The sequence below is a fragment of the Falco naumanni genome, chromosome 11 (genome assembly GCF_017639655.2).
Source record: "Falco naumanni isolate bFalNau1 chromosome 11, bFalNau1.pat, whole genome shotgun sequence".
NCBI classification, from domain to species: Eukaryota; Metazoa; Chordata; class Aves; order Falconiformes; family Falconidae; genus Falco; species Falco naumanni.
Genome location: NC_054064.1, coordinates 24,787,902 through 24,802,349, shown reverse-complemented (window position 1 = coordinate 24,802,349; position 14,448 = coordinate 24,787,902). Strand labels below are relative to the sequence as shown.

The 14,448-nt window shown below is 38.8% G+C and overlaps 1 protein-coding gene across 10 annotated transcripts in view; it reads right to left on the bottom strand.

Moving 5' to 3' along the window:
- Window positions 1-14,448, bottom strand: part of MAST2 (microtubule associated serine/threonine kinase 2) — a 194,491-nt gene that overhangs the window by 20,669 nt on the left and 159,374 nt on the right. For all 10 annotated transcript variants that reach the window (XM_040610484.1, XM_040610488.1, XM_040610485.1 and 7 more), the window contains 9 exons: window positions 11,716-11,848; window positions 9,994-10,055; window positions 9,265-9,350; window positions 7,076-7,284; window positions 5,563-5,701; window positions 4,990-5,122; window positions 3,467-3,632; window positions 2,322-2,423; window positions 585-707 (listed from right to left, as the gene is read on the bottom strand). In XM_040610484.1, the coding sequence (XP_040466418.1) occupies window positions 585-707; window positions 2,322-2,423; window positions 3,467-3,632; window positions 4,990-5,122; window positions 5,563-5,701; window positions 7,076-7,284; window positions 9,265-9,350; window positions 9,994-10,055; window positions 11,716-11,848 (1,153 nt within the window). The remainder of the gene's footprint in view (window positions 1-584; window positions 708-2,321; window positions 2,424-3,466; window positions 3,633-4,989; window positions 5,123-5,562; window positions 5,702-7,075; window positions 7,285-9,264; window positions 9,351-9,993; window positions 10,056-11,715; window positions 11,849-14,448) is intronic.

Below are 14,448 nucleotides of genomic sequence, written 5' to 3'. Positions count from 1 at the left end.
AATACCAGGAATCTTACATAGCGCTGATACCACGGCAGTTCCCAGACATTTATACACACCAGACAGGCACTTCATATCTCATTAGAGTTAGTAATACTAAAATAAGGTGATACACTTCCAGTGAAAATAGTTTAAATTACTTTAAATCTCGAAAGAATTTTCCCTACATACTTGTCTTCAAGGTTTAGGGTTTGTTTGTTTGTTTTTTTTAATAAAAAAAACTTATCAGCTGAAAATGGTCACTAGGGAAAGATAATATTGCTCAGAAACTCAAGGAAGTTGGATTTACCAGATGCTTTGGAAGACCTGTAATGAACCGGACCTAAGAACCACAGCACCTCTCACTGCAGGGCCACGGCTGGCAGGACCACGGGCACCAAAGGCCAGTTGACTTCAGCAGCGTTTTTTCATTCAAAATTCATTTGCTTTCAAAGAAACCTTACTTGGCTTTCGACAGAAACTTTTTAAAGCCATTTCTATCAAGTGTTTTATTTGATTTCTAACAATTACTTAACTCTAACAATTTCAAAAATTAAATATGCACAAAAAATATGATGCTGTTTAGGCTGAATCTTTAGTCTTACTGTCAAAATAGCTTGTGTCATCCTCAGATTCCAACTGTGGGATGAATTCAGCTTTCTGCCGAAGTAATCCATTCCAGTCCAAATTTTTAAAGAACCGATGCTGTTTCACTTCAAAGGCACTACCTGAAATAAGCATATTTTATTGCAGAGTATTTCTTTCAGCATTTGCGTAACAAGAAAAACAAACCCTAAAAATATCAAGAGCCTAACAGAATCTACCCAAACACATTTAAGTCACACATCTTCCAGAAATTTTGAGAAACAATTTATCCTTTTACCAAAGTGGTGATGCAGGATAAAATCTGAACAAGATTTCCCCCTTCCCACCTCCTCTTCCTGTTTAATGACAACACATGACTAAACTGGCTGGAAGACAGCATCTGCTGTTACATTCCACAGCAAGCTGCAAGTTAAGAACTAATTAACATCTTAATTTAAAATTTCCAGACTCTAAATACCACCTTGTCCATAGCTGAATAAAGAGAGCAAATTCAGCAAGGTACTTAGCATGTGAGTGGCTCCACTGTCATGAATAAACTCATTCATGTGCTTAAAACAAGGCAGGGGCTTACGAACCTTCCTGAATTAGTATCTTTTGTTATTAACCTCAGAAGCTTGGGTACCCAGAAGGAAAAACTAAAGATTATCTGTCTACTAGTATATGCATTTTTTTCCAAATTAAATTAATATTCATAAAAGATGCTACTGTCTTTTTATAAAAGAGAATAGCAGAGGAAAGGAGATAAAAGGTTTGCTGAGTGCCAGTGGCACTATAAGATGCCAAGTCGAACAGCAGTCTCAGCATTACATTATATAAGAAATCAAAAAAATCAGTCCATCAACTCATTTTATAAGGCAAGAAACTACATCTTTCCCATGACAGCAATATCTTTCAAGTACACGGATTTGAAGTAAAGAAGAACATGTGAAAACCATCTGATATCATAATTAATTCATGATCTATTCATCACCCTTGGTGCACATGAGTTAAGCCTGCTGAATACATGTGCCTTTTGGAATCGGTATATATATAGGTTTTTATTTTATCCTTAAAGTGTGGTTTCCAGTTGAAAATCCAGAATGAAATCAAACTAATCAAATCAATGGAACAGACAACCTGTGCTGTGAAGCTGCAGTGCTGCACAGATTATTTTAAAACAAGTGTAGCTAGAAACTGTTAATAGTTATTTGCTATCAGGAAATGAGAAGCATTGGGTTGTAAAACTTTGAATCTGACATTATAATACAAAAAGATTGAGATATGCCCATGACTTTGCCAAAAAGATTACCAGACTTTGTTGTCTATGTGGAGAATTATACAGTACAGGCCTCTAGGAACGGGAAAGTTTTCATTTATTTTGTTACACCCAGGAGTTCACATCCATGTAGGGGATTGAGCCCCTAGTTAAATAGAAATTTAAAGAAATCTGATTATACACTGTTCAAATGGAGACACAACCCTCAAGCCTTCAACGGAACAGCACAAATTTGAGAAGTTATGATGCCAAGCTGACGGTGCCCCTTTCTTGTTTCCCAAACAAGACAGTAATGCTTGTGTGACTCATGTACAATCTACACTAATTCTCAGAGCTTCATCACACCAGATTCACTGAACCCAGTACAAACTGTTTTCCAGCTCTAGGTGAGTATTTTTCAACATGGATGCGTGTGCATCACTGGCACAGTAGCTTCTTTTCCTGCTTCTGGCTACTACTGTCTTATGCACAAGGCTCTTACCTGTTCCCATTCTTTCCAGAGGATTCTGTCGGAGAAGCTTAGAAATGAGGTCCTGGGCATCTGGTGGCAGTGCATCATCACCTTCTGGCCAGGCAATTTCATCTGGGGACAAAGAAGAGACTTGACATTTTCTACCAACTTCACAACTAATTTGAATAACCATTCACATTCCTATACCGTAAAAAGCAGTGTTCAGTACTGCCCCAGAATCGTAAATACCTTGAATTCAGCAGCTTGCATACTTAATATAATTCAAGCATTGACATTTTCCAAAATGCATAAAATTCAGCGTCAGCTAAAGCTGCTGTCAATCCAAGCAGCACTTGTGGAGAAAAAAAGCATTAAGAACTCTATTAATAAAGTATGAAATGGGACTTCCATGACAATCCATAAACAATGACACTGTCAATACCGTGGCTGTATCTCGTGCCCGCACATTCCGTGCTCGTTATACTTGGAACAGAGAGAACAATTCACAGGTAACAATTTCATGCATCATATTTAATTCTTTGCTGAAATTTGCTTTTTACAAAGGACATTTGCCAAGTGTGTTAAAAAATTACTGTTTCAGAAAGCATTCCCAATAGGAAATGTTTTCACTGGCATATTCACTGAGAGAACACAAAGCAATCATTTGTCCAACTCCAAGCAGGAGATCGGTTTAAAAAGTCACAAGATGTGACGGTGCCGAGTACAAGAGCTTCAACATGTTTTGCTTAGAATTTCCTTCTTACTCCATTTATAAAACAATTATTAATTGACTGACACTTGCACCTACAGAAGCAATAACCAAACCCAGACTGGATTAGACCAGCTGGCGGCTGCACCTTTCATATCCTCCACCATTTAAGTTAAAAGACAGAACAGAAAAATCCTCAAATATTTTTCCCCAATCCCACAAGGATTTGCACTACTCCCACACTATGCATGACGAAACTATCTAGCAAGACATTCTGCAACTCAACAACTTTCCATAGCTAGAATCAGAAGAATGTTACTTTGACACAGAAAGATACGTATTTTAAAATTAAACGCCATTGTTTTATACCTAGTCCTTCCTGACTAAACTGCAGGTCCTCAGTATTTTCAAGGTTTTACTTCACAGCTCACCTTGAAACCCCTTCAGAGCCAGAACAGAAACATACCACTGATTACTTGTCCAAAGAGCTCTTCAGGTGTGTCCCCAAAGAAAGGAACGCAGCCAACTAGAAACTCATACAGAATCACTCCCATGGCCCACCAGTCCACGGGCTTCCCATAGCCCTGGCGCAGGATCACTTCTGGTGCAATGTATTCCGGAGTCCCACAGACCTCAAGAAGAACACAGAAGAAAGCCAAATTTACGTCAGATCTTATTTTTGTCCGTTTTTTTTTTTTTTTTTTTTCTTTTCTTCCTCAGAGCTTTACAAGAAAGTTACGAAAGTTTTGCCACTAACCACTTCACGCTGTGAAATACTTCCACGGAGCAAGAGTTTGTATTTGAGGAACTCGTTACCTGCACAGAAATTGTATCACATGCTATGAAATGTTCCTAGTGTGGACACGCCAGCTAAGTAGTTCTTTGCTGCACATACAGTAAAGCATATGGGAAAAATGCATATTGTGTGTGTATAGGTCTGTCTGCTTGATGGATGTCTCCTGGCACAGCTATAGCTATCAGCAACTGAGTTTTGACAAACCTCTCACATCTCGGTGCTAGCAGAATTTAGTTTCACAGATGCAGAATTAGCAGCACAGCATGATTACACACTTCAGTATTTAAACTTGGGAGGTACAGCTGGCACAGACAGGGGCTAAGGAAATCACATTGGAAGATCTATGTTGCCTTGGGCTTAGAAGCAGCAACGATAACAATAGTTGCAAAAAATAAAACACTGCAAAGTGCAAGACCATGATCTAGTGACCAGAGAGAGTTCCTGCTAGAAAAGACATCATTACTCAGAAGCAAAGGAAGACAATACCACAGGATGATTATGAGTTAACGCTTGGCACAGCTAAAAAAGAAAATTCAGCTGCAATCCTAGGTATTTTCAGAAGAGAGAAGTATTTTTTAATCCCATTATACAAGACACTGATGAGCCTGCATCCAGAACAATATAATTCCTGTCAACTATGCTCAGGAAATATCAATTCAAGCTGAAAGAGGTGCATGGAAGAGCTATTCATTCATCAAAGGAAAATCTATCTTGTTATCTAGAAGAATTTAGCTGGTTAAGCCTAGCAAATGAAGGCTAAAGAGAAAAGGGACCCTTAGCAAATATCATGGGGATAAAAATCAATGTTAAAGCCATCAGACAAAATTACAAGAATGTACAGGAACTTGCCATGAACTTTCTAAGCACCAGAAGGGGGAGACTGTGGAAAAACCTTCCAGCAAAATCTGTGTTATGCCCCCAGACCAACTTCTGTTCACACCTGCACTGCTGCATAGGTCACACGTTCAATATCCTCAAATAAGAGATGAAGTGCATCACTCCAAAACAAGAAGTTGAAATAATAAACAATACCAATTTATGCACAAATATGAGAATGGACTTGTACCTCTTCCTCTCATTCTACAATGCGTAGCACACCATCGAGGCAGAGGGAGTGCTACAAATTCCAATTCTACCCCGAGCCAGAAACCTGCATCCGATCCCACCTCAACAGACAAAATCTCTCAGCTTACCTGCTTGTCCAGGAATTCCCTCGTATCCTTCTCAATGTGTCCCTCGTAAAGATTTGTTGTAAGGCTCATTAACCCAATCTTAGACAGTCCAAAGTCTGTTAGTTTAATGTGACCCATGGAAGTTATCAGGAGACTAGAAGAAAGAGAAGCAGCAAAATAATCCAACATTCAATTAATTCTTTCCCAAAAGCAATTGAAAAAAAAAAAAAAAGAACACCACAAGATAACGCTAAGCAAGTTCTCAGGGTTACGTCCCCATCGATCACCTGGAAGGAACCTCCTATGCAACTGAATAGCACAGAGCAGCCAAGGCACCTAGAAAGCAGACCGCCTTCTGCCATAATTTGTTATCAGTGTAGCAACAGCTTTGAGAAAGTATGTGAAGACATTCTTCCCACCTTTTCTCAGTGTTTATCTGGTTCTGCAACAGTAGCAAGAGACTCCATAAAATCTCTTACACGTCAGATGCCATTGAAGAGCTCTACTGCCTCTAGCCCCTACGTACTCTTGCCTATGGAGAAAGCCCCTGAAGAACTGTCTCTCCCCTCAGCTTCTGAAGAGCTAAACACTTACTTATCAGGTTTTAGGTCACGGTGAACAATCCCGTAATTGTGTAGGTACTCCAACGCCAGAACAGTCTCGGCAAAATACATCCTTGCCATATCAACAGGTAGGGCACCAATGTTCTTGAGAAGCGTAGCACAATCACCTCCTTGAAAAAAGGTTGCAAATATGGCACAGTGAAATGGCACATACCAGTAAGAACAGCTATGGGTCTACAATACTAGACTACAGTAAGTTTCCTAAAGGCTGTCTCTGTCAACCCTGTTAGCCTGAATTCTAAAGCTCTCTCTACACTCTGCCTTGAGCTTCAAATAAATATTAAAATCTTAGGAAAATTAAGATCCATGTATGTTGGGCATGTTTCCTCAAGAACTGTATGGATGCTGTTTCTGAACTGTAAGCACGCCTTTAAGAAAGGGCAATTCGTGACTTTTTGGCCTTTCAATAAATTTCTCTGCTTTCCATCACTAAGACACATACTACTTCGATACACAAGCTTCTTAAAATAGTAAGTAAACACCTCTACAACTATGATATGGCTCTCTCTAGACATGGAGAGGCAGCCATGCCTTTGGACACAGCGGTATGCATGAAGGTAAGTCTGTGGGCCCCTGATTCAAGCTTCTAAGGAAAACTGGCCACATGTTTCATGCAACCTTCATCTCTGCTTGTAAATAGGAATTAATATTAAAATTTCTTATGCCAATACATCTGTTTTCATTCCACTAATTTATCTGAAAGAACAATGATACAATAACTATAAGCTTATTTCTCATAAACGTTCAGCCAAGCAAGACAGGCGTAAGAAATTGATCCATCAGTGGAAATATATTGCTTACAACAAGATAAAGATACAGCGATAAAATAAAACCAAATAATATTTCAAAGAATAAGCAAAACAAAGAAAAAAAAATCCCAGCATAAAATACCACTGCATTTTTAAAAAGGCTGCTCAAGAACAAAGACTGTGTTGCTCAGTGATGTTTTTTAACTGTCTTTTTCTAACTGTAATGCCAAGTTGCAGTTAGCATGCTAAGCATGCTCTAGCCATGCCATCCTATAGAAGAGCAGGAGGATTTCTGTCCAGTGAGGACTGGAAAGTTCAAGCTGACCTCTGACCCCCGCAGTTTTCTATATGTGGCTTTACATTTCCTCAGCTCCACTGTAATCCTGTTGTGTCAGTCACAGGGATTCAAAAACAGGGCGTCTCCTTACGCTAAACCGGTGCTGGAATGACTCATTTCTCCGGCTCAGCCCAAGCTGTCCGCACGCTCCCCTCTAAAAGGGCATCATCACCCCCCTGCAACAGCAGGGCTGACTAAGCTCACTTTCGGTGAAGGACTAGCACACACGAGATGGTCTTCCCGTTTATTGTGTTCAGAGCAGCGCACTCATCAGCCTTACGCCCGAAGCACACGTAAATCAGTCGGTAATGTCATCCTTTACGAGGAGACACACTGCACACGCAACCCATTCATCCTCTCTCAGGTCCCTTTGCAGGTGTAGATAACGGCAGCCATACCTTCCACATACTCCATGACCATGCACAGGTGGCGCTTGGTCTCAAAGGAGCAGAACATGCTGACCACAAAGGGGTTCTCAGCAAACGTCAAGATGTCTCTCTCCACAAAAGCCTGCTGAATCTGGTTTCTCAAAATTAGGTTTTGTTTGTTGATCTTCTTCATGGCAAATCGTTGACGGGTGGTCTTGTGTCGCACCAAATACACTGCTCTAGAAAACCACATAGCAAGAGGAAAAGTTCCATTTTCTGTTCAAACTGGGGGGTTTTTTTGGGGTTTTTTTTGGTTTTTGGTTTCTTGGTTTTTTTTTTAAACAGTGATGGTAACTGTTTTGATGGAGCCTGACAGACTTATCTGTGACTCCGTAAAATCCCGTCTCAGTGCCAAGCTCCTCTAGAAAAGAAAGAACCCCGTGACGCTCCCTTCCAAAAGCTACTCTGCCTTCTTGAATTAAGCAGCATTTTTTCTGACGTGACTAACAAGGAGATATTTCAGACACAAATGTCATGAACCTCCTTAAGTGTCACTGCATAGGCACGTATTTTTCACCACTACAGTCACCATTTCACTTAAAAAACTGTCCAAAACATATGGAATCACCACAGTTTATTTCCAAGCTCCATAAAATTAATTTGACACAAAACTGTCACCAGGGATTTCCTTCAGTAAAGTATCTCTTACATTTCTATCACTTGCAGATCATTAGATTCCTGCACATTAATAATACAGTTTGCAAATAAAATTTTCATCCGGTTTGCCTGCCTTATTGAATCAGTACTTGTTTCCTTTTCTCTGGAGTATATTACATTTAAGAAGGTATTGTGTCCCACCAGCAGTTGACTATAAAATACACCCCGGATAATGACAGACACGAGTAACAGCAAAACTACTCTCTCTCCCCTTCTTACAAAGTTTCATTTAAATCATGGGGCCTGTGCAGAAATAGGAATGAAAAGACATAAAATCTTCTTGTCTAATAATATGGTATGCCCTATTGTGTCTTCACTGAACAAAAAATACGCTTACATTTGTTCCACATACAACTTTTAAAAAAATGAATTGCTGTTAACTAAGCACCCACTTCAACAAAACACTCAAGCACATGCTCAAGTTTTGCTGTTATGACCTACTAAATATCACTACTTTTCAGTTATAGCCTAAATGACTTCACTGGTAAGGATTTATGAACTGCAAAGAGTCAAGAACCATCTTTAAATTTCTGGAGAGGTTTGTACGAATGGTTAAAATTTTAACTGACTGACTTAATTCCAAATTCTTCAGTAGATAATAAAATCCAGTAGTATTTTTACTGTATTACTTCTCACAGTGGATTTGCCTCAATGTAATTTTAGCATTTCTTTTAGTATTTCAAGTGCTTGCAAACAGCCACATGTTACATATTTAATCTGAATACATGGAAGAATAGAAAAGCATAAACAGCTTCTCTCTCAGTATTTTTGCAGTTTTAATGAATCATCAATAATATGTGCAACTACAGAATTTTACTCTCACTCACTGAGCCTTTAAACAAATGCAAATCACAGGAATTAACCAGACAGCATGGAAGGAAACACAGACTGCTTTGATAAGCAATAAGGAAATAGGTGCAAAATAATTTTCTTGGACTCACGGAACTGCATTTTTTTTACTTAGGAAATCTCCAACAAAGTAAGTGACAATATTTTCCCCAGGGACAATGTTCAGGGGAAATGTTTTAGTCATCTCAAGCTAAGGTACTCAAGTGTCTACATTTTACCTACCTGCCATAAAGAAATGGTGCAGAAACAGTTACTGGAAAAACAGGCTTGAGGTCACAGATAGGAAGGGCTTCAGAAAACTTGCACCACAGAAGGATTAGGAATAACCTATTCTGAAAGCTTTAATGTAAGACAACTAATTTTTACAAAAGGTCTCCGAGCTAGAAGCTGTGTCAGTTCAGTGCAATGTAAGTACCAAGAACTATGTCCAGGTACGGGGGCTATTGCCTAAGAGACCCCAAGAACATGCAAGAAATGGCATCTCCCAGAAGAATGTAGAAGAATCGTAAGTGTGGAACCTCTGTAAGACCCAAGCAAAATTCAGTTATGCTTTGGACCCAACAAAACCCAGTCATTCACCAAACTTTGCTATAGTCCCTTGCTAGGTAGGACAATAACATATTTTCTTCTAAATCGAAGTCTAAAAGCCTTACCCATAAGCACCATTACTGATCAGTTTAATAGTTTCAAACTCTTCTTCAGATGGAGTTTTCTTTGACTGGACAGAGGCCCCACGACTCTGGGGAAAGACGACAAGAAAATGGAAATCAGGACCTGGAATGACTTAATGCTGTACTTCAGTTTTTTGTCCTTATCTTTTTCAGCATTTATCCCAAATCAATCTGTTTCTAGACTCTGGAGTCCTCAGCTTTAGAATAACTGTCTAGGACGTACAACTCTTGCAGATTCCCTCCACAAATATTAGCACAGAAAGCCAGTGGACTGTAAGAGTCAGGCCTTTCCTCAACATTACATTTTAAAAAAACTCAATAAATTAAACAACTAAGGATCTTTGAAACCTAGCAAGTTACGTAATTAATTTTTCCAGTGGTCTGTTACTAAAGTAAACTCTCTTCCATACACATTACATTTTACAAATGCAGATATAAATAATTTCTCCAGATGATTTTTGTTTGCAACTCTAAAAAAAAATATAAAAATCCACAAAACTTGATAATGCCTGTTAGCAGCTTTTAAGCATTTCACCACCCCAGTACAGAGATTTCCACATTTTTAAGAGTGTATACTTAACACTGCTTTTAAATGTCAGCACTTTTTTCTTTTTTTAATTGAAATCACTCTGCATTATAATTAATACTTTACTGTAGACTACCTCTTTCCAGAGGAAAAAAAGCAGTAGACAGAGTGTATTACTGCTTTACCTCGACTGAATCATCTGTCTCAGGAGTGTCTGGGCTGTCATAGCTATTCAGCTGGGCCATTTCTGAAAAGAAAGAGGAAAGATTACTCCTAATGATCTCAATCAAACACTATTCTCTTTGTTTATACAAGACAAACAGGAGTGTAAGAGGTGGATGTGGAAGGACATTTTTCCCTTCCGTAAGAAGTCACCCCAATTATACAGTGATAACCTTTAACATATTGCAAGCTGTAGGCAGTATTTTATATAAACCAAGGATATAATTAATTGTTCTAATTTCAGCCTGACTTATTCTGGATGGTTTCTATAATCAGTAAAAGCAATAAATGCATGTTTGGGGAAACTGCTGTCTAGTTAATATTAAAACCTATTCCATGCATATATGTCTGCATATAGCCTGGCGGCATCTCTGTACTCCAGAAGAGGGAAAAAAAAAAAAAAAGCATTACATTCCAAACCACCTCCCTCCATCAAATGTGTCTGATTCTGCAAACTGCTGAGCAGCAGCAAACTCGGAGGAAGTCAGCTAGTTTAGGCTACTCAGCTGTCTTAGGAGATGCTACAAACTTTGCAAACCAAAATCCTACATTAACTACTAGTCTCTAAATAGACATCATTGACATTTCTGGGTGCCCTCCTTACAGAAAGGAAATAAGGCATCTTGACATCTCCACACATTTCTAAAGAAAATTTGACTTTAGTAAGGGGAATTAGTGATGGAAAGGTTCTCTCCCATGACAGGGATCAAAGGAAATTTTCCTTTAATGTCAGATTTCAACAAATGCTATTAAATTGCATTTAGCAATCTTTGGTAGAAATTTTCCTGAAGAGCTCTTCACTTGAAGTCAACCTGTCACTGTCATTTCAGTAAACACCACAGAAGTTAAACTAGTCCTATCCAGACTACTAATTTATGCTAAAATTATGCTCTCCTGAGAAAACAAAAAGTACGGTTCAATCACTGAAATATTCCGCAGTAACCTCCAGTCTCTGTCACACTTTTTATTGTTGCTGAGCAAGCCATGCATGCTTGTAGAACTTGTCATAGGAGAAGAGATTCAGCTAGCAAAGCACCAGGCAGAAATATTAACTCACAAATTCCAAAGTTAGCATCTTCTGGCCCTCTGCACGTTTACAGCATATTCAATTTACCATATGCAATTCTGGCACCTAGCAGAAAGGCTGTTACTGTCTTCTAAAGCATTACTCTGGTTTCACTGCTATGCAAGATGTAAAAATACAATCCCATCTCCACCTAAAAATTTATACTACTCGTGGTTTCTCATGGAAAATCACAACAAATACACTTTTCCTCAGAGAGGACAATAACGTGGGATGACAGGATACTTTCCAACCAGGCCACCAGCAGGCAGGCAGATCAGAAGAATAATGGGTAAATTTACTTTTACTGTCCAACAGCACAGAGAAAACAATTAAATCATAAAGCCATTTTCTAACATCGTTTCAGCTATAATACAGGGAGACATTAATAACATCGTAAGTAAAGAACTGTCATTGTTGACGTGCAATTCTTACCCCACCAACAGTCCTTTGAGACGTGGGGCTGGAAAGGACAGTCTAGAATGTGACAACAAACAGAAAAATAAGGAAACGTGGCCTAGAAATTAAACCAATACAATAAAAGCTTCCTTGAGCTATGTAGTGACCAAGGGATCTGGTTATCCTTTCAGCAGTCTGGAGAGTACAAAACAAGAGTTCTCACCCTCCAGGGGATCCCTGGTGAGTCCCAGCTGGCTGATAATATAACGAGGAATGTCACATTTAATTCCTTGCCCTTCCTTGGCATGGCCTTCTGCAGCTTCTAACAAATGGTAGAACTCTTCAGGATCAAACTCCTGCAGCAAGGTGGTGTGAGACAGACAGAGAGGCAAACGATTCAGCTTTAGAATTACAAAAGGTTTCTCCCCCATGTAGGAGATTCCTCAGAAACATCCAAAGTTAATTCTGGCCTCAGCAGTGATGCAAAACATTGGCAGTTACAACAAGCAAGTCAATGTATTCCACTCTGCTCTGCAAAAACGACAGATGTTTACGGCCTGCTGGATGTCCACTGGCTTAGATCTGCAAAATGAAACGGGATAAGGACTGTAGGAACCTTTTATGCACCAAAACTGGACTATCAGATAATACGGTCATGACAATCAAAGCATCAGTGTGGACACACTTCCCAATTTCGTCACATTGAAACGTGCCAGGGAAAGGTCTGCGATGAGATGGAGGCGCCTTCTGCCACCTCTGTCTGACAGGTGAGTTAAGCTAGTATAAACCTCTCCTGCTTTCAAATGTCAGTGCTGATCAAACCATACTCCCACAAACAATTCTGTAACTGTCCCAACCTTCACAATTGCTAATAAAATTATTAAGAAAACAGCAACTGCTATTTTATCAGCAATGATTTCACCTTCTATATAAGAAATACTGCTGCAGTATTTTTTGTACTATACAGTACAGACTCATCTTACCAACTCAGTCTTGGTGTATGTGACCTCTAAGGCAAGAAAAGGCTATAAGAAGGTGTGACTCTTTTACTAGACCAACAGATAAGAGTTGGAAATAAAAGGCAAACTTTTGGCAGCAGGAGCACTCTGCTTAGAAGCAAGTTCACTAGTTAAAGTTAACTCTCCCCTACAAACCTCATTGTTGAGCAGCAATGAGCTGCTTCGCCAAGACCCTTCAAAAATTTTCTAGTGAAATGGGAGGATAAAAGGGGAAGAGTTACAGCATACAGTTGAGGGCATCAGAAAGGAACTGATGTGAGTGTGGTCAGCAGCACAAGAGAAAAGAGAGCACAGAACTGCAAACAAGAAAAAGAAACGGGAGGTTGTGATGACGTAAAGATACTCAAATAGTTAGAGAAACAGAGAAAAGACACGCTTGTTCTTGATTGCTCTAAGCAATGCTGCTTGGATACATGCTGCCTGTCACCAAAGACAGCAACAATGCAAGAAACAAAGTTCCTTCCTAACTCCTCTGGAAAAGGATAATCAGCTGTCTCAGAACTGTCAGAGAGCAGGAGCCAGACCAGAGAGGGCCACAGGAGAAAGATGGTCAACAGACTGCAGTGTAATACAGACAGTGGGGTGAAAGGAAAGGTCGAGTCAAGGAAGGATTCTTCAAGATATAATGGGAGGTCATTCGCTGGAGAGTCAAGGACAGGGAAAAAAAACATAATCTGATGACAAAAAATTCAAACATACAAAAAATTAAGAAATTAAATAAATTCTAGTTCTGTGTTCTTTTGAGTAGGTTTATTTAATCATTTGAATACAGAAGAATGATCCCTTCTAAGGGGACACAGGTGCTATAGAAGAAAAAATTGAAAAAAGAATGAATTACATACTTTTTTGCCAAAGATGGTTTCACTGATGCACAAAACTTTATTATTTTCTTGAAGCCCCAGAGACTCAGTCCGTAAATACACTTTTCACAGTCCAACAGGTAAATACAAAGACTGAAGCCAAATACCTGAAGTTTAAAATACTTAAATGCCTTCATCCCTATTAAAACAATCACAACCATCAAAACTACTGCCTATATGGCCAGTTATTTCATTTACAAGGAAGAAACAACAATGAGCTGTGTTACTAAAATTAACCTTCATATTAAAATATTAGAAAAACTGTTCATAAATTCACAAGGAGTTGAAGCTAAAGGTAAATTACAAAAAAATATGTTAAAAAATAAAAAGAAAATGTAGTTTTAAAGCTATTTAAATCATTTGCTACCCATTACTATACTTCTTTTTCTTTTATGGGATAAAAGGAACATTAATATTTGACTCTTCATGTCAGTAGAATAAAATATATTTGGAAAAAAAGTTAGAAAGGAAATACAGGTTAAAAAAACAGGGAAGACAGATTTATACAGATATATATCTTTAAATATACAGATCCCAGGATTATTTTTATACTTTGAAGGCTAGCCACTTCATTGTCAAGGTTGTCACTACATGCTTTGGAGTTCATTAGTCATCTCAATTACTTTACTGCCTCCACCTGCTCCCACTCACTTTGCAGAACATCAGGTGCAGAAGACAGCAGAGGAACCTGGAGACCTACTGATCTGCAGCCAAATGCTGGTTTGAGTTTGGAACTGCTTGCAGGTATAGAGGTGAATTCACAGAAGTTACAAATTGAACTGAGGTTTCAAGTTTTTCTAGATGGTGTCTTACTAGCAGAGCATATGCAAGTATAAATGACAACGGTGAATGCAGACTCCTTCTCCACTGTAAATACAAAATATTTTTGGAGTTGCATGACTTCAGGACACAGGGACCAATATCATTGGGATGGCCTAAACACTTTTCACCATTTTCTAGAATTAAATAAAAAAAAAATACACTATTATTAGTCAGGGTAAGTTGTTGAAAAAGTAATGAGACTTGCTTTTCCATGTCTTCCAATAGTATCAAATAGGATTTCAAACCCAGGCTTCC